General features: G+C 39.0%; 1 protein-coding gene across 1 annotated transcript in view; it reads left to right on the top strand.

Annotated features, from left to right (window-relative positions):
* The window catches only part of mfsd4aa (major facilitator superfamily domain containing 4Aa), a 53,214-nt gene that overhangs the window by 17,883 nt on the left and 13,957 nt on the right, over positions 1-21,374 (top strand). Inside the window, exon 4 of the mRNA XM_028797138.2 lies at positions 14,804-14,948. Within this exon, the coding sequence (XP_028652971.1) occupies positions 14,804-14,948 (145 nt within the window). The remainder of the gene's footprint in view (positions 1-14,803; positions 14,949-21,374) is intronic.

Raw genomic sequence — 21,374 nt, 5'->3', positions numbered from 1 at the left:
ATTCCCTTTTTCCAAAGCTTTCCAATTTGTGAAGAAATCAGTTCCCTCCCAGCAGTTAATGGACTACTAATTAGACACTGTATGCTGCTAAGATTAAGACTAAAACATCCATCCATCCATTCTCCAACTCGCTGAATCCGAACACAGGGTCACGGGGGTCTGCTGGAGCCAATCCCAGCCAACACAGGGCACAAGGCAGGAATCAATCCCGGGCAGGGTGCCAACCCACCGCAGAAGACTAAAACATAAAAAATAAAATACAGTGATTAGATATTTACCCTAGAGTGCCTTAGGAGGTTAGGGAGTAGGTATTGTGAGAAATTCAGCCTGAACACAACCAGATGGACACAGGCAGTTCTTAAATCACACACGTTTATTCAAAACAAAGCCCCCCAAGACACAAGTCCCGCACACACACAGTGCTTCCAGCACCAAAACACCCTTCCACAGGCCTTTAATTGTCCGTGGGACTCCATTCCTCCTATCACTGGAGCCCCGTCCTCCTCCAGCACCCGACTCTCGCTCCCCGACCGTAGGAAGGCGGCCCCTTTTATAGTGTGGCGGAAGTGCTGCATGAGCACCCGGAAGCACTCTGGGCATCCCTGGAAGGTCCTTCCTCCACCTTCCCAGGTGTGGCGGAAGTGCAGATCTCCCGGGCTCCAAGATGCTTGGGGTGCCCCCTGGTGGCAGCCACTGGCCCCAATGGGTTTGAGCCTCCTTGCTCCATCCCCGTGGTCCCCTCATTATCCAGGGTGGCTGCCCCCTCGTGGCCCGGGGGTCGTATAAACTGCCTCCTGGTCCTTTGAGGCGTCCCGGCTGGGTCTGGCCCCTAGCTTCTTGCCACAGTATGTAAACTCTTGAAGCTTTTTTTTTCTTCTTCTTCAAAAATTACTGTACACCATTTGGGTAGAATTACTCAATATTCAAGGCTAGCAGATGTTAGCCTATTAAACAAAAAAAAAAAATATTTTTTTTAGATATTATGGGATAGGGTGATATAGGTAACACCACTCTTTGGATTTATATTTTTTCCACCAACTCAATAACAGACCACTGATGTCAATAATTCAGTGTTTTCTGATGATTTTTACAAAAATGGCTGCATTGTTTAATCCAGGGGTGGGCAGATTCAGTCCTGGAGGGCCGCAGTGGTTGCAAGTTTTTGTTCCAACCCAGTTGCTTAATTAAAAACCAATCCTTGTCAATTATTTAATTGCATGGCTTGCTAGTGCTTTAACTCTGTCATGTCAGGTCATTCTCATATCCTAGATTTATTTTCCTTTCTAAGGATATCATCCAAATGATTTGAAGTCTAAAACAGATGAGTAATTCTCAGTGCTTCACTTTTTTCTCTTCACTTTCCTTCCAAGTATTTAATTAAACCAAATAGTGCGTGATAAATACACACAGGTGTAAATGAAAACAAGCTAAATGGAGAAATGCTGGTCTCTTTTGTCATTTGCATGGTATTGCTAATTAGGAGCAATTAAAAACCAAGAATACTGCTGTTTAAGACTAAAATAAGCAATAAGGGTTCAAAATCTTAACGAGTGAGACAACTAAAGTGAAGCTGAAGTGTTACTTGAGCAATAAGGGTTTCTTATTAAGCAATTGGGTTGGAGCAAAAACCTGCAGCCACTGCGGCTCTTCAGGACTGAATCTGCCCACCCCTGGTTTAATCTATACTAATAAAAGGCAAAGCCCTCACTGACTCACTCATCACTAATTCTCCAACTTCCCGTGTAGGTAGAGGGCTGAAATTTGGCAGGCTCATTCCTCCCTCTGTCTGTCTGTCTCTCTGTCTATCTATCTAACAGCTTACTTACAAAAGTTAAGCAGGTTTCATTTCGAAATTCTACGCGTAATGGTCATAACAGTCAACAACGTCCGCCATGTTAAACTTTCTTATTTATGGCCCCATCTTCCCGAAAATTGGTAGGCAGCTTCCCTGCACTAACTGAAACCGATGTATGTACTTATTTCGGTGGTATGACGCCACTGTCGGCCGCCATATTGAACTTTCCAACTGTCTTTGTTACTTAAGGTGCCCATCTTCAAGAAATTTGGTAAACGGGTTCCCAACACTAACTGAATCCTACTTACGTACATATATATGTCCATAGCCTACAGCTCGGTCGCCGTGTGAGGTGGCGTTGGGTCCCCCATCCCCACGCCTCCCATGTAGTTGGTTGCCTGCCTATATAAGGCCGTCCGTCGCTCCGGTCTCTTCATTCCCTTCCTTGCTTCACCACAGTATTCACGTCTCCCTGCTGATAACTGCAGCCTTTTTATTTAATCCACGACTTCTCCGGTGTTTTATTGTTCGTTTATTACGATTATAGTTATTGTGTAGGTATTTTACACTTAGTTTACATTGTTCAGGTACCCATTTCCTTTATCGTTCCAACCGTACCCCCATTAACATGTCTATCGAGGTGATCACCATCGATCAAAGAACTGTCACTTTCTGAGTGGTTTCCATGCCCAGAGATGACGACTTCCTTTTCCATTCTCTGTGTTACATATTGCACGGCCATTATCAGGCTCACTCTTGATATCCGGAGGAACATTGTGTCTTATGTATTGAATGACTGGGACAAGTTCAAGGTGTGGACTGTTGACGGTACAGGAGATAATTATACTACACAGGAGCACTATAAGAGTGAAATGCTTAAGCCCTTCACCTATGGTTCTGCATGTGAGTTGATGGCTGCCGCTGAATTGTTCGGTTGTCGCTTTCAAGTGTACCGAAATGGCCAAATATTTTACACCTTTGGACAACCGCCAATGCCTCGTAAACATCTTGGATTCACAAGTGACGTTTTGAGTAGTGGATGTTTATGAATGTTTAAACTCTCAAAAGCTGGATGCGAAGTTATCGATGAAACCCATTTCAATTCAAACACCTCCAATTTCCAGTAAGGCTTTGCTTCGCAATGACAATTGATAAGTCTCAGGGACAGACCCTACAAAAGGTTGGCATTGATTTGAGGCAAGATTGCTTTTCACATGGCCAACTATACGTACCATGCTCAAGAGTAAGCTCAGCGCACAGCTTGGTCATATTACAACCAGAGGGCCGAACTGACAACGTGGTATACAAAGAGATCCTTAACAAATAATTATTGGTATATTTTCCCTCAATTTAAAAAAGTTTTCTTCTTAATAAAAAATTTAAAGCAGTACTTTGCCGCTGCGAATCGCGGGTATTTTGCTAGTACTACGATATTTTCAAAGCTCTTATGTGAAATGGTATTTTTTGCTACTGAAATATTCCTCTGTAACAAATTATTGGAAGCAATTATTAAGCAAAAGATGGAGCAACACATAAAGAACATGTGTTTTAGTGAACAGTCGTCATCAGTTTAAACATTGGAGAACATGTTTGACTAACATGCTGGAATTCTATGATGATGAAAGAGATGTATGTACTATTAATGTAGGTTTTTAGAATGGTTTTAATAAGGACCTACATGAGGGGGTTGTGATCAAAATCAGAAGGTGGAGAGTTCAAAGCACAGAATTTGATGCCTACGACACGTTCCAAAAAAGCTGGGACGGGCATGTTTACCACTGTGTTATATCACCATTCCTTTTAACAACACTCAATAAGCATTTGGGAACTGAGGACACTAATTGTTGAAGCTGTGTAGGTGGAATTCTTTCCCATTCTTGCTTGATGTACAACTTCAGTTGCTCAACAGTCCGGGGTCTCCGTTGTCGTATTTTGCGCTTCATAATGCGCGACACATTTTCAATGGGAATCAGGTCTGGACTGCAGGCAGGCCAGTCTAGTACCCGCACTCTTTTACTACGAAGCCACACTGTTGTAACACATGCAGAATGTGGCTTCGGATTGTCCTGCTGAAATAAGCAGAGACGTCCCTGAAAAAGATGTCGCTTGGATGGCAGCATATGTTGCTCCAAAACCTGTATGTACCTTTCAGCATTAATGGTGTCTTCACAGATGTGCAAGTTACCCATGCCATGGGCACTAACACACCCCCATACCATCACAGATGCTGGCTTTTGAACTTTGCGCTGATAACAATCCGGATAGTCCTTTTCCTCTTTGGTCCGGAGGACAATGACGTCCATGATTTCCAAAAACAATTTGAAATGTGGACTCGTCAGACCACAGCACATTTTTCCACTTTGCGTCAGTCCATCTCAGATGAGCTCGGGCCCAGAGAAGCTGGCAGCGTTTCTGGGTGTTGGTGATATATGGCTTTCGCTTTGCATGGTAGAGTTTTAACTTGCACTTGTAGATGTAGCAACAAACTGTGTTAACTGACAGTGGTTTTCTGAAGTATTCCTGAGCCCACATGGTAATATCCTTTACAGAATGATGTCGGTTTTTAATGCAGTGCCGCCTGAGGGATCGAAGGTCACGGGCATCCAGTGTTGGCATTCGGCCTTGCCGCTTACGTGTAGAGATTTCTCCAGATTCTCTGAATCTTTTGATGATATTATGGACAGTAGATGATGAAATCCCTAGATTCCTTGCAATTGTACCTTGAGAAACGTTGTTCTTAAACTGCTGGACTATTTGCCCACGCAGTTGTTCACGAAGTGGTGAACCTCGCCCAATCCTTGCTTGTGAATGACTGAGCCTTTTGGGGATGCTCCTTTTATACCCAATCATGACAAACACCGGTTTCCAATTAACCTGTTCACCTGTGGAATGTTCAAAACAGGTGTTTTTTGAACATTCCTCAACTTTCCCAGTCTTTTGCTGCCCCTGTCCCAGCTTTTTTGGAACGTGTTGCAGGGATCAATTTCAAAATGAGTGAAGATTTGCAAAACAACAATAAAGTTTATCAGTTTGAACATTCGATATCTTGTCTTCGTAGTGTATTCAATTGAATATAGGTTGAAAAGGATTTGCAAATCATTGTATTCTGTTTTTATTTACGTTTTACACAACGTCCCAACTTCATTGGAATTGGGGTTGTACACTTGCTTAGTCGTTTGACAATACTGTAGTTCTTTTAGTGTTGTGAAGCTGGTTAACCTGAGAAATTCATACTAGTAGTGATTAGTATTAGGAAGGTTACAGCTGCAGTATTTCTATGGATAGGACAGATAAATGGTCCTTTAAATGCATTTGCCACCTTTATCACTCACTAGTGCACTGAAATAAAGTAATGCTGCAGTACAATAATGCATTTGCTAGGTATATTTTGGGTTACATTCTTCACTTTTTTACAGATATTAATGCAAGGGGTGGCAACTTGTAACTCTAACTGTTATCTCATGGATAAAAAAGAAAGCCACCAATTGGTAGTTGAAACAAATCAATCCCCACCCCTGAGAAAGAGAGCTAGACCAGCAGAGTAAAGCTTAAAGCTAGTAAAAATAAGTAACTAGATAAATTAATAAATGAATAAAGATAAATGGAGTAAAAGAGAGGAGAGCACCTGCTTCAACTTAAATGCTTATTCTAAAATGTCATTGATTAGATCCTGCCAGGTTTTGAAAAAGTTTTGTATAGATCCTCTAAGTGCAAATTTGATTTTTTCAAATAGTATGTAACATCAGTTACCCACTGACTTAGAATAGGAGAGTTAGGATTCTTCCTGTTGACCAAAATAAGTCTACGTGCCAATAGTGTAGTAAAGGCAATTACAGTTTGTTTGTCCTTCTCCACTTTAAGCCCATCTGGAAGTGCACCAAACACAGCTGACAGTGGACTAGGAGGAATTGTAACACCAAGGCTGTCTGAAAGGCATTTAAAGATTTTGGTACAACAACAACAACATTTATTTATATAGCACATTTTCATACAAATGATGTCGCTCAAGGTGCTTTACAGGATGAAGAAAGAGGGGAAAAAAGACAAAATATATAACAAAATAAAATTAGGCAATACTAATTAACATAGAATAAAAGTAAGGTCCAATGGCCAGGGAGGACAGAAAAAACAAACAAAAAAAAAAAAAAAAAAAAAAAACTTCAGACGGCTGGAGAAAAAAAATCTGCAGGGGTTCCAGGCCACGAGACCGCCCAGCCCCCTCTAGGCATTCTACCTAACATAAATGACCTCAATCAGTCCTCATTGTATTCAGGGTTCACATGGAAGAACTTGATGATGACAGAAAACCGGAAAAAGAACAGCAGAGAGAGTAGGGGTTAGTACGAATTTCAGAGCCACTATGAATGATAATTAAATGTTTATACAGAATATCAGGGATAAACTAAAACGAAGCTATGAGAAAGGCATGTTAATGTAATGGGTTCTTAGCAGTTTTTTTAATGTGCTCCACTGTATTAGCCTGGCGAATTCCTGTTGGCAAGCAATTCCAGATTTTAGGTGCATAACAGCAGAAGGCTGCCTCACTACTTCTTTTAAGTTTAGCTTTTGGAATAATAAGCAGACACTCATTTGAAGATCTAAGGTTACGATTTGGAGTGTAAGGTGAAAGACATTCTGAAATATAGGATGGAGCAAGATTATTTAAGGCTTTGTAAACCAGACTTATTTAAGGCTTTTTGAACTAATTTCTCAGCATCTTGAAATGTTATAAGAGGTCTAACTGTTGCTATATTTCTTAAGTGAAAAAATGTTGTCCTAGTAATCTGATTAATATGTGATTTAAAATTCAGGTCAGAGTTAAAGATTTACCCCTAAATTCTTTACCTCCGTCTTGACTTTTAATCCTAATGCATCGTTTATTTCTAATACCCTCATTATATCCATTTTTGCCAATCACTAAAATTTGTTTTCTCCTTATTTAGTTTGAGAAAATTACTACTCATCCATTCAGAAACACAAGTAACTGACATTGTGTCCGTGAATCAAGAGAGCCGGAGTCATCAGGCGCTATTGATAAATACAGCTGTGTGTCATCAGCATAGCTATGGTAGCTCACGTTATGCCCTGAGATAATCTGATCTAATGGAAGCATGTAAATCGAAAAGAGCAGTGGACCCAGGATAGAGCCTTGAAGAACAGTATAAAGAATATCATGTGTCTTTAAGGTATAATTACCACAACTAACAAAAAATTTTCTACCTGCCAGGCAGGACTCAAACCAATTTAAGACACTGTCAGAGAGGCCCACCCATTGACTAAGGCTATTTCTAAGAATGTTGTGATCAATAGTATCAAATGCTGCACTCAGATCTAAGAGGATGAGAACAGATAAACAGTCTCTGTCTGCATTTACCAGCAAGTCATTTACTACTTTAACAAGTGCAGTTTCTGTACTATGATTTGTTATGAAACCCAACTGAAAATTATCAGGAATAGCATGTTTTTTGAGGTGGTCATTTAGCTGTATAATGACTGCCTTCTCTAGGATTTTACTTAAGAAAGGCAGGTTAGAATTAGGAATATGTCATAATGATGTTATTTTGGTGCAGGCCCAAAACATGTGGCCCAGTGAGGCCGGAACTTGATTGCAGGTTGGATCTTGCCCTGGAAACATTTTCGACCATTTTAAATGAGAGAGATGCACTTGATATGTAATTTTAAGTTGAATAATTGTGTGCTTTGAGCATGTGGAGCGCGAGTGAATTTTGTACATTGCTACTTTCCACTCCTTTTCTGACATGTTGAGTGAGAGATCCTTTTCCCACTGTCCTCTTGGATCTTTGAAAGGGAGTGACTGTAAAATGGTTTTATATATTACTGAAATGCTGTCTGAGTGTTCAAGACTGATCAATATTTTTTTCTGGCATAGAGGAAGGTGGGAGGTGAGGAAAATTGGGCAGGTTGTGTTTAACAAAGTTTCTAATTTGAAGGTAGTTAAAGAAATGTGTTACTGGAAAGTTAAATTTGGATTGTAATTGTTTGTGGGATGCAAAAACGTTGTCTATGTACAGATCTCTAAGTGATTTAATTAGAGTGTTTTCCAGACATTAAAAACTATTTTTGAGAGGGTAGAAAAAAGGTGGTTCTTGTGCAGAGGTACCACAGGTAAAAGCTTCTCTATCTTAAAATACTTCCTACATTGGTTCCATATTCTGAGTGAGTGAAGCACAATTGGGTTGTTAGTATATACTTGTGTTTATTGGGGTGCAAAGCAAGGAAGTACGTTGCTTTTCAAAAGAGGGAAAAATTGCAGACACATGCCAAGAATTTAAAATGAACAAATATTTTTATATTTCATATGTGACAAATTGTCAAAAATAAATATGTCCAGAACAGCTCTGCATAGAAGCTATAAAAACACTTTGCTCGGAAACATGTTTAAATGTGATGATGGCAATAACAAGGAATTGGATATTCAGAACACAGTGCAACTTTTAACTCAGTCATTTCTTCAAGAGATACGAGTTGCATGTCCCCTGTAATATCATTTCATTTGGTATCATTTATACTTTTACAAACATTATTAAGCTGCTTTATGCCAAATATGCCCAGCTGTTAGATGTTATTCATAGAGATTATAAATATATCTCAATTTAAGATACATTTTTTAAAAATACATGTGTAATGAGTATAGTGTGGATTTACATATTTGTGATCATTTATTTAAATTATATTAAAACTAGGAAGGGAAAGAAATTAATTTTTGAGACATTATGTACAGTTCTAAATATACCTTTCACAAATGTATCTCCGCTCTCTTAGTAAAAACAGAGCTGCTTGGATGACTTCCTCATAAGGGACAATACTTGCACACCACAGGTTGAAGCAGCTCTGACAAACTGTGCTCAACATGCAAATTAAAGACATGAGACCTCTGGCAGTGGTGGAGAATGAAGGATTCTGGGCTATGATTAAAACTTTCCAACCTGGCAAACACACCTGTTTCACTAGCATGATAGTAAAGAAATATGAGAACACGTTCCAGAAAGTCAAACTCTCCCTCACTTCTTTCAACAGCAGTGCTAGTCTGACTCTGTTGTCCCTGCTTTGAATAAACCAGTGATATCTCGTTTTGATTTTGTGAGGCATCCAGGAATAAAAGTGGACATTGACAGCCAAGATCCACTCGCATACGTGAAGTTATTCCTGGATGATAACGTGATCGACAGAATTGTTGTTGAGACGAATCATTACAATGAACCGTGTCAGGCAAATAACCATACACCTAATCAGTTTTCCCATTCCGAACGATAGGAACCAGGAACTACTGATGATATCTTGGCCTTTTTAGGTTTATTGATATTGCAAGGACTTGTAGTGAAACCTGAGCAACGATGGTACTCATCTAAGAACAAAAATTTGGCAACACCGTTCTTTTGATAAATTATGTCCGAGTGTAGGTTTTCACTAATTATTAAATATCTGCACTTTACCAACAATGAAGACTTTGATGAGAATACCCATCCAGTACCCAAACTGAAGAATATTTGGGAGATATACCAGGCTATTGTAGCAAAATTTTGGAGTGAGTACATTCCGGATTTTGATGTCGGCATTGTTGAAAGTCTCATGGCTTTTAAGGGCAAACTGTCATGGATACAGTACATTGCGTTAAAAAGTGCAAGATTTGGCATAAGATTTTGCCAGCTTTGTGAATCTAAAATAGGATACATCTGGAATTTGGTTCTGTACACAGAAGAAAGGGACCATATTTGATCCGAAATACAATCACCTGGAGTCATCGGTGCTGACTTTGATAGATGCTCTGCTGGATCAAGGTTACTGTGTAACCATTGACAATTTTTAAACTCTGCCAGAGCTATTTGACATCTTGCTCCAAAGAAAGACTGATGCATATGGAACAGTGTATCCCAACCGTCGTGGCATGCCTGAAGACTTTGGTAGAGTTAAATTACAGCAAGATGCGGTGGTATCTTGGCAAAAGGGTAAAGTGCTTGCTCTGAAATGGAAGAACAAGAAAGATGTTTGTCGTCTTAGCACTGTACATAATGCAGCTCCAGTCACTGTACAGGTAAAAGAAACGAGCAGGTTATGAAGCCTTGTGCTGTGGTCAACTACAATAGCACATTGGGCGGCGTAGATCATGCGGGTCAAGAATTGATTTTCTTTCTCATTATGTAGAGGCAACAAAAGAAATATTACAAAAAGATATTTCGTCATCTGGTGGTAATGGTGCATTTGCAATACATTTGTTTTATAAAAACAAGAAGCTGGATTTCATGCAAACTTTACATGCCAGTTTGTAGAACAAATCACTGTCACACATCCACCATCCCCACTACCCCCAAGTAGATGTGATCGACCCAGCACATTGCGAATCAATCAAAAGGGTCTTACCAGTAGACATTTTATTGATTATATACCACCAACAAAAGAAAAACAGAATCTAACATGTAGCTGTGTGGTGTGCTGTTCATAAAACAAAAAAAAAATCAGAAAAGAAACACACTATTATTGTCCCGACTGTGACACTGGATTGTGTCTTTTACCTTGTTTTAAGATTTACCACACAAAGGACTCATTTTGAGATTATATACTGTTTAGGCATCATTAGTAGTAGTATTATTACTCTTATTATTTTTATTATTGTTCACTTCATATTATTTTTATTCATTACTATTATTTTGTATATCATTATTATTATACTCTTGAGATTTAATAAATATGTAATTTTTCATGCCAAACAAAAAAGCAATGCTTTTTACATGTGTTTTTGAAATAAAATGCAGTGCTAAGGAGGTTAATGACAACTGGGAGCTTTGCAACTACAGTTTGACCGTGCCTCTTGAAGAATAGCATACTGCTGAAAATATTGCAAACTGGATTGAAAGGACAGCTGAAAAGTTTGGGATTCCTACAAACAAAATTATGGCTGTAGTTCATGATAATGCTGCTAATGTGGTGGCAGCACTTAGTGTTTTGGAAGAGAGGCTTGGGATATCTTCAATACGCCATGCTGTCCACAGTTTATAAACTGTAGTGAATCAAGCCTTGAAGAATCCCCAGATGACAAAAACAATTGTAGCTGCTAGATGCTTGGTAGAGTCTTTCAAGAAGAGTGAACTCACCAGCTCTAGGCCCAAGACCAAGCAAAACCAATTGGGCACCCCTGAACACAAACTAATTCAAGATCTTAGTGTTAGATGGAATTACGCATATTGCATGATCAATCGCTTGTTGGAGCAGTGGTAGTCAGTTACTTTCAGAGCCAGAAGTGACACAGAAAGGGAAGCATTTCCTAGATCTTAAAGGTGAACAGTGGATACTGCTTGAGGGATTAGAACTAGCTCTTAAACCGTTCGAGTGTGCCACTGTATATCTGAGTGGTGTATCATATGTGACAATCTCTACTCTTACCTGCACTCATCAAAGGACTCCTCAAGTCCACACAGAATGCAACCTTTGACACCATTCTTGTGTAGGCATTCCAGATGACTGTTTCACAAGAAATTATTAAAAGATGGGAGCTGAAGATAAGCTATAGAGGTGATGCTGCACTTGACCCCACATTTCGCAAGCTCAAATTTCTGTCTCCAGAGGACTGATTAAAAGTGCAGTTGAAAGTGCAAGCCCTTGCACTGGAAGCAAAGAAGAGAATGAGGGAGGAGGAGAAGCAGCAACAGTCCATCTTTGAGATTAAAAACTCAGCTTATGCTAAAGAAGAGAAGTGGAAAGTGTCTTTACTAGACTCGCTTCTAAGGTTTGACTCGGAACCACATGACAGTGTAGAAGATGCACAAGAAAGCATAGTCAGCCAAATGGTGAGAAAGGAGATTCTAACCTATTTTGGAGAGCATCCTCTCCCCTAAAGTGAAAACCCACTGCAGCGGCAGAAAGATAATAAGGCAAGGTTTCCCACATTGGCTATCCTGGCAAAATTATATTTGTGTGCCGCATCTGAATGCCTGTTTTCAGCCGCTGGAAATATAATCGTAAAGAATAGAGCCAGCCTTAGCCCTGAGCATGTGGACATGTTAATGTTCCTCCATTGTAACACTGAGGTCTAAAGGACCCAAAAGCCAAATTTTTTGGTCTTGTTTCAAGTTGGACTGCTGACATGAAGTCGTTTTTTGACTTAAATATTTTATTGTTAACAATGTTTTCTTTTTTGTCGTCTTGTTGGGAGTTATTTTAGTTTTTTTTTCTTTCATTTCCTGATGTTTTCGAATTCCATATATAAAATTATTCAATAAATATTCACATACAGCATTCATATGCCTTCTTTAATTATTTGGACAAAATTAGTCTTTAGTCGACTATTTTATAAATAATTTAATAATCAATTGTTTACAAAATAATTGTTTGTGGCAGCCCTAGTTATGTTATATAGTGGGATGTGTGGAGAACAATTCAAGGAAGGTTATGGTTAAACTCACTTGGAGTACTGTGAACAGTTTTCATATTTGAGGAAAACAGGAGAGCATAGAAACAAACCTGTGTAAAAATGGACAAACTCCACACAAATAGGTCTTAGGCAGTGATTGAAACCCAGCACTTGAAAATGATGAGGCAGCAGGACAAACAACTTGTCTACAGCAGAGAACACATTGTCTGCTGTGCTTTCTATAATGAACTACACCACAAGGCCCTTTATAGTTACCGAGATTTTGTATGATTATTTACATATACAATATTTCTCAGAGTTCGTACACATTTAGAATAAGTGACCACTTTCATGCTTTAAGACAGAATATTCAACTGATTTGTCAGTGCCCTGGGAAGTAGGTAACACTCTTAGTCTTAACACAGCCAGTTTACATATTTGGGTTGTCTATGATTAATCTTCCCTATGCCTATACTTGATGTTTGCATAAATAACAAATGAAAATACTATAAGAACACTGATGGTTTGAATAGACATACAGAATAATTTAAAGACCGTGACAGAGGAATGTAGTTTGCTAAAGATTGTTTGATTATTTCTTTGTGCTGATAGCATGGGTGTGTTATTTACCTAAACTTGTCTAATTTGTCTTATAGTAAACCTTAATCTTTCCAAGAAAACAAAAATAAGCCTTGTACATCTTCTTACAGTTGGTAGCTATGTAAGCTTCAGACTGTTACCGTTGCAGAGGCCATTTCACAAGAAAGTTGGTGTGCTTCATGAGGGCAGTGTTGGTGTCATTCCTGAAAGTCACATTTTTATCTTCATTTTTTTTTTTTTTTGCTTTCCATCGTGAAAATTACCAGTAGGACTAGCTCTACCGTGAGGGAGGCAAGTTTTGCATTACAATAGAAATATTGTATAAGCAAGCATTTCTGTTTCCAGCCAGTGTAACTTTAATTTTTCAGTGGTTGACAGATTGACCTATTTAATAGTTATGGTGGTGGTGTTACTGTCCTAGTGTTTTCAGCAGATTTCAAGGGAGCTTTTACAGAGAACTATGGAGTCAGGATGCAAAGACGGAATATGGGAAAGCTGTAAAAAGCATAAAAATGGATGGAATTTTAGTATTGAAGCCTAACATTAGTACAATAGTGACACATCATGTGTAATAAATTATTACTAATTTTACTCTTTTGTAGCATTTTTTTTAACCCTTTTGATTAAATTTGAGCCATTTTTGCCCTTTACCCTCAATTAGTTCTAACATTACAACAGACATGACAATAATGTAAATATTTATGTAGGAAGGTAACAGTGGAGGTCATGCATGTTTAGTTCAGTGGGTGAACACAAAACAGTGACTCCGTAAGTAAAAATAATAGGATACTGCTCAAAGTGTATCAAGCAAATGCTGATTCAAAACAGACACTTGCATCAAGTTTTTCATCATGAACAATTTAGTTGAACTTGTTGTTGATGGGATATGGTGACCGAGTTCTGCTCCTGTCAGCAAAAACTAGAAGGTCCCTCTGCAAAGGGTTAAGGAACAAGAAAATTGGACCCCAGAGTATTTTAATGGGAGTATTGGGAAATTCTTTGAATCCATGAGCCATTCTGCTTAAACATATTCTTTTGGGTGGTTTTGTAACAATCTTTGGGCTCCTTGATTAGTGTAAAACAAACTTTAAAAGCCAAAATATATTTGAACATTGCTGTTAAGCAGTGTTCCTATCTCTGGGTGGGTTTTATTAACAGGATAGTGCTCAATACCATAAGGTTAGTAAAGTCCTGGAATAGTTCCAAGAACATGACAGAGAAATGCAGCTCGCTGAAGATCTTTCAATATTTCTTTGTGGTTATATAGCATGGGTGTGTTATTTACCTAAACTTGTCTGATTAGTTTTATATCACAGTTCAGATCGCAGCTGCTAGGTAGGCATAGGGATCTCAGGATGCAGCAAATGGGAAAACATGAAAAAAATCACAAATTCCTTTATATCACTCTCTTCAAGTCTTATGAAATTAAACCTTTTAGTTCTGTAACAAACTTCATATTAAACTTGGCATGAATTATTCAGTATGCCAAATAAGATTTTATTTGTAATATATAGTGATGGTATGAGTACAATGTACATTATTCTTCATTTTTATTCCCTATTTGGAAAGACAAAGGGAACATTTTTCAGGCACTTTAGATTTACTTCTGATGCTGGAAAATATTACTGGCCAAGCTGAATATTATATGAAGAAGTGCTTTTATTTTATCAGGCATATGGACGTTCATTAACATCTGATGTATACAAAAATAGGCAACATTCTATTTACCATCATGTTACATAAATATCTAAACCTACAGTATTTGTTCACCATAATTACATGAAAAACAGCCATCTGGGTATGAATGTTCATGTCATTCACTCAAGTAAGTTTTTATTTTACAGTCAAGTGCACTTTGTCAATACCTGAAATTCATTTCCTCTTTAAATCGAACCTCTTTATATGTCTTGTTTTTATTTTTCTTTATTTTAAGCCTTATTTGGTTTGCATCTGATTTGGTGTTACATAGGTTTATGTCTTGCTTCTTTTCTTTTAGAAATTCCTTAAGTGAGTTTTTTTGTCTGTTTTTTTTTTCCCTCAAGATTCCAGTACCAATTGCAGTCTTCTTGCTGATGAAAAGGGAACGCATGGTACCTTGCTGTAATTTGTCTAGTCCTCCATTACTAAAGAAGGATGAGCTTGCCCTGGAGGAACAGAGTACCGATGGACAGTCATATGAATGTGCAGGTAAAATGTCAAACCTCAAAATAAATAACTCGAGGATTGGTGCAATTTATTAACAGTCCTGCTCTATATAATGCAGATTATACTATACATGCTACAATAATATATTGGAAAACTGAGACAGTTTTTATTATGAAGTGCAGTGATATAAGTTTGTTCCACAGCAAAGCCTGGCTACAGATTTATTTTTTCTAATTAGGCTATTTAGTTCTGCTCTCTGGATGGGCTTAAAAACTGAGAATAAACTCATCCATTGAATACAGTACATCTACGGTACACCCCCAAAATTCACGGGGGTTACATTCCTAGAGCACCCGCGAATTGTGAAAAACCGCGAATTTTGGATGTGGTTAAAAAAAAGTCTATTTTTATAATTTAAACCCTAAATATGCCCCCAAAACACTTTAATTTCATTTCAATCTCCGCTTAATACATTACCTAGAAAAAAAGAATGTAAAGGTAAACCTGTATACTGTACTGCTATGTCTCCCGCAGTGCTAGAATGTGAAATACCGACGTTACCACTATATGTACTGTAATTCATGCAAGCGCGTTTTCATTGGCAGAAGCCTTAGAAGGTGCAGGGCGTTTCGGTGGCATCTTGGGTCTTTAACTCTTAAACTGCCACATTCTTGGGGGTTAATGCACCCCTGGATGCCAAATACTTTTTTGCTGCACTTTAAGTAAACGTCAGAATTCACAAAGAAAAAGTGAAATTTTAATGGAACACATTTTTTTTTTCATGCAAAGAGCATCACAATTACTGCAACACTGATCATTTTACACACTGCTAATGAACTATAAAAACTATTTAAAAAAAAACTACTGGAACAATATGTACAAGGTGAAACTGACGCCATGGATGAAATTCAGTAAAGCACCGAGCCAACTGCGCTTGAACTGGTTGCACTCAAGCACACAGTGGTAAGCGCTGACGCAGGCAGGCTAGTCTAGTGCAGCACGTCAATCCCAGGGACATTGAGGCTGCAGGGTGTCACTCCTGGGTCACAGAATTGCACAGAAACACTGCAGATTGTAGAGACAGGAATTTTATTAAAACACTTAAAACAAACATGTTTCTTTCAGAAGTAAAACGAGCTCAGTATACAGTTAGCTCTTGATTAAAGAATAGACAAACATCACAGGGGAGCACAATGGGAGCAGAACCCCCAACATGAGCAGAGGATGTCTGGGGGAGGAGAGAGAAACAAAGCAATCAGCCTAAAAGGACAGGTGCTGTTCAGTCTTTTAAATATGCATAGCGTCGCGCGATAATCATATCTAGCGAAAGAGCAGCAGCAAATAAGCCCAGCAAGTAAGGGAGTAATGTGAAAGTAGTCTTTCAGCGTTTAAGAGGGGTTTTTTGAGGAGCATCCGTGTCTTCTAGGGGTGCGTTCAGCCCACCTGCTCACAAGAGGCTGGCAGTGGTTATGAGCTGGCTGCTCAACGAATGTACAGCACTAACTGATCAGCACCCAGCCTTGGCCCGACCCGCACGCACTCACAAACAGACAAAAACAAAGCAAACCAGTAATCAAATAGCAAATAAAGAATGTAATGAAAACAAATGACATAAATTAAAACGACGATACAACCCCTGTTCCCCTTACGGCGATTACACATTAAATACAGCAAAGCACAAACAAAACACACACAGTAAATTATGAAAAACGTTCATGAAAAACGGCAACGGATGAAATGTAATGATGAAAATGGATAGTCCAGAGATGCGCACATTGAATGGGAATGTAAAGATAGTCCTACCGCTAGTTCCTGAAATGGTGAAGACGGGTGGATGGGTTCAGGAGCGCCCCTTTCTTTGCAGGATGGCCATGAATCCACTTACAGTCCTCATGTACACAGGCAGATGGCAGACAATCCAGACACCAACCACGAAACAATCCAGGACAAAACAAATAAGTACAGGTAACCCAACAGAAGGCAGACAGACACGAACTTGAAACACAAATTACGGAAACTTTTTTTTTTGCTTTTGGTCACCAGCCCCTTTTTTAAAAGCCGCACTGACATCCTTTGACCCCAACAGCCCCAACACCCTCAGCAGATGACCAATCAGAGCCAATGCAGAGACTGCTGGGAGTTGCAGTTTAAAATTCTATTGGCTACTTTCACCATTCCAAAAGCCACGTTTTCCTCTACAGTTGCTTCCTGTTCTCTCAACAGTACAGTATTGCCACGAAAAAGCCATAAAAATTGCGGAGGATATTTGCAGTTTCAGTTAACAATTATTAGGTTCTAAGGAAAAATCCGCGAATGACTGAGGTCGCGAACTCTGAACCGCTGCTTTCGCGGGGGTCTACTGTATTGAGTCCAGGGTACTATTCTACACCAGATGCAGTTTAAACTTGTTACGTTACATAAATGTTGTTGTTCTACACATGAATTTCCTCCAGGGTTGCCATATGTGAGGTTTTTCCTCCAAGTTGGGCTGCTTTTGAAAGTGTTGTGTCGGTAAAAATATTGATTTGGCAGTGTGCACCTGGTAACCCATTTTGCCTCCGTTCGTTCTCCAAACCCCCACCCCACCGATCTTGTAGCTAGCACAAAACACCAAGGGGGATCTCCAATGCACTTCATCATCCACAAAACTACAAAGGGGGAACCGCTTTCTGGTTTTATGTGCTGTATTGTAGTCTAGTTGGAACATACGTCATTCATTGGGCTGTACTACAACACCATTCAGCAGGTTTTCACCTGTCACTGGGCTGGACATTTTTGCAGGATCTGGCAACCCTGATTTGCCCTTAAACCAAACACATTTTGTTAGGTTCTCTAACATTTGTAAATTACTCCATTGTGAGTATATATGTGTGTACTGTACATGCTCAGTGATGGCTCCTAATCAGTCTTCATTGTTTTTAAGAAAAGCTACTGCTCACTGAATTGCCTTAGCTGGAAGGATGTTGAGAGGTTTATGCAAAAAATGCTTGTTTGAAACAATTTTATTTTAGTGCCTAGGCACAACTTTGAATACAATACACAGCGTAAATTAATAGCAGATAATTCTTTAAATACACTACATGGCCAAATATTTGTGTATACCTGATCATCACACCTATACAAGCTTGTTGGATATCCCTTTCCAAGCCATAGTATTTAATATGGAGTTGTCCCCCAAACCTCTGTTGCAGCTATAACAGCCTTCACTCTTCTAGGAAGGCATGCCATAAGATTTTGGAGTGTGTCTGTGGGAATTTGTGCAAATTCAGCCAAAGTAGCATTTGTGAGGTTAGGTACTGATGTTTGACAAGAAGACCAGGTTTTTCCATTCACGTTCCAGTTCATCCCAAATGAGTTCAATAGGACTGAGTTTGGGTTTCTGTGCCGGTCACTCCAGTTCCTCCACACTAAACTCCTCAAACCATATCTTCATGGACATGGCTCTGTGCACAACGGCACAGTCATGCTGGTCTTCCCCAAACCACTGCCGCAACGTTAGAGGTGCACAATTGTCTAACATGTCTTTGTATACTGTAGCATTAACCAAGGAGCATGGCCGAAAACATGAAAAACCACCCCAGACCATTATGTGTCTTCTACCGAACATTACAGTAGACACTATGTAGCCTGGAAGGTAGTATTCTCCTGGCATCTGCCAAACCTAAATTCGTCCACCCGACTGCCAGATAGTGAAGTATGAATCAGTCCAACAGCACTTTACACCACTCCAGCGAAGGCTTGGCATTGCACATAGTGATCTTAGGATTGTATGCAGTGTCGCTCAGCCATGAAAACCCATTTCATGAAGCTTCTGGCCCATAGTTCTTGTGCTGATGTTACTTTCAGAGGTGGTTTGGAACTCTGTTTTTAGTTATGCAAAAGAGGATAGGCAATTTTTACATATTATATGCTTCAGCATGTTATGCACTTCACTCTGTGAGTTCACATGGTTTACCACTTTGTGGATGAACTGTAGTTGCTTCTAGATATTTCCTTTTTACATTAATAGCATTTACCGTTAACCGGGAAAGATCTAGTAGAGGAGAAAGTTCATGTACTGATGAGGCAAAGGTGGCACCCTATGACAGAGCCATGTTCAATGCCACTGAGCTCTTCGGTATGACCCATTCTGTGGCAAACAGTTGTCAATGGAAATTGCATGACTACAGTAATCCCTCCTCCATTGCGGGGGTTGCGTTCCAGAGCCACCCGCGAAATAAGAAAATCCGCAAAGTAGAAACCATATGTTTATATGGTTATTTTTATATTGTCATGCTTGGGTCACAGATTTGCGCAGAATTACAGGAGGTTGTAGAGAGACAGGAACGTTATTCAAACACTGCAAACAAACATTTGTCTCTTTTTCAAAAGTTTAAACTGTGCTCCATGACAAGACAGAGATGACAGTTCCGTCTCACAATTAAAAGAATGCAAACATATCTTCCTCTTCAAAGGAGTGCGCGTCAGGAGCAGAGCATGTCAGAGAGATAGAGAAAAGCAAACAAATCAATAGGGCTGTTTGGCTTTTAAGTATGCGAAGCACCGCGCGGCACAAAGCTGTTGAAGGCGGCAGCTCACACCCCCTCCGTCAGGAGCAGAGAAAGAGAGAGAGAGAGAGAGTTTGTTTTTCAATCAAAAATCAATACGTGCCCTTCGAGCTTTTAAGTATGCGAAGCACCGTGCAGCATGTCGCTTCAGGAAGCAGCTGCACAGAAGGTAGCAACGTGAAGATAATCTTTCAGCATTTTTAGACGAGCGTCCGTATCGTCTAGGTGTGCAAACAGCCCCCCTGCTCAATCCCCCTACGTCAGGATCAGAGAAAGTCAGCGCAAGAGAGAGAGAAAAGTAAGTTGGGTAGCTTCTCAGCCATCTGCCAATAGCGTCCCTTGTATGAAATCAACTGGGCAAACCAACTGAGGAAGCATGTACCAGAAATTAAAAGACCCATTGTCTGCAGAAATCCGCGAACCAGCAAAAAATCTGCGATATATATTTAAATATGCTTACATATAAAATCCGCGATGGAGTGAAGCTGCGAAAGGCGAAGCGCGATATAGCAAGGGATCACTGTATTTGCTTTATTTTATGTACCTGTTAACAAGGGGTGCACCTGCAACACCTGAACTTAATATTCTAGAGGTGTGTTCACATACATTTTGGCCATATACTGTTTATCATCAGTAGAATGACATTGTTCCATAGGTAATCTATAATTACAGCTTATATTACTTTTCTTTCTTATAGATATTTTCTCAAGTTTAAAAACAAATTATTTCTGTAATATTCTGAAAATCTTTTTTAAGCTTTTGTTCTGTTTTTAAAAACAGTTGTGTCTTTTTGGTTTTCAAATCTAAATCTTACAGCTATTTCAATATGTAAATTATTTTTTTTTAAACTGCAATAAGTTCTTATTTAACATGAGCAATGGTTCAACTCTGTAATGTAACCTATGGTAAGGAATGTCAAGGAAAGTGCATTATAACCGTAGGGGAGAAAAATGTAATTGGTGATTTACTGTAATTTTTTGAAACGCATCTTCAGTCAGTGTTTATTTTATATAATACCAAACTACAGCAAGGTAACTTACCAAGTGTGCAAAGAAATGTATCAGTACAGGAAAATAAAACTATTGTACATATAGAAATAGAAAGGGAGTATTGGTAAGTGCAAAAAGGAAGTAGGAAAGTACCTAACAGAAAAAACAGGAATAGCAATACAAATGGAAAGAACAAAATCAACAGAAATGAGATCTGTTTTAGAAAGGCAGAATACAGTAGAATTCCTCAGATCTTTGAACTTGGTTTGCATATTGGCAGACCAAACAGAACTAGGTAGGGAGTTTTGAAAAGGATGTGTCAAACTACTAAATGTAAATTCATCAATACTAGTGTTTGGCTTTGAAACAGCAAACAGACTTTGATGTGAAGATTTTCGTTATTTCACTTGCATTTATAGAGTGTGTAACTTAAAGAAATGCTATTAAGTGTTGGTGAGTTTGTAAATCAATATTATAATTTGACAGAAATCCAGTGCAGGTGGGCCAGCTAGTGACCAATAAAATCACTTGTGTGAAATTGTAGACTTGTAGTCTGTTGAAACTTCACGAAGGAAGACAGTTGAGAAAAGAGAACTACTTTAATCTACATGTGTGGAGATAAAATCATAGAAAGACCTTCAGCATCTGACAAGGGGTGGAGGGTGTGGACTTGGGTGATATAGTGCAAGTAATAGAGTGAAGGTTTGAATGAAGCTTTTTAGTTGTGCCCGAAATCCATTGTTTTCAGTATTTAGTTATAGAGCACTTGCATCATCTAAGCACTGATGTCACTGAGACAGTTGATGAGCTTGTCTTTGTCAGTTGTATATCTTAGAGAATTTATTTAATTTATGTTGAACTGAATATAAAAAAGAGTAAATTGAACTATGATATTATGTTGATAGAAAAATTAACTTTTAAAAGTGGTGAGA

Source organism: Erpetoichthys calabaricus, chromosome 3 (assembly GCF_900747795.2).
Source record: "Erpetoichthys calabaricus chromosome 3, fErpCal1.3, whole genome shotgun sequence".
Taxonomy (NCBI): Eukaryota; Metazoa; Chordata; class Cladistia; order Polypteriformes; family Polypteridae; genus Erpetoichthys; species Erpetoichthys calabaricus.
This window is presented reverse-complemented; position numbering and strand designations above follow the sequence as displayed.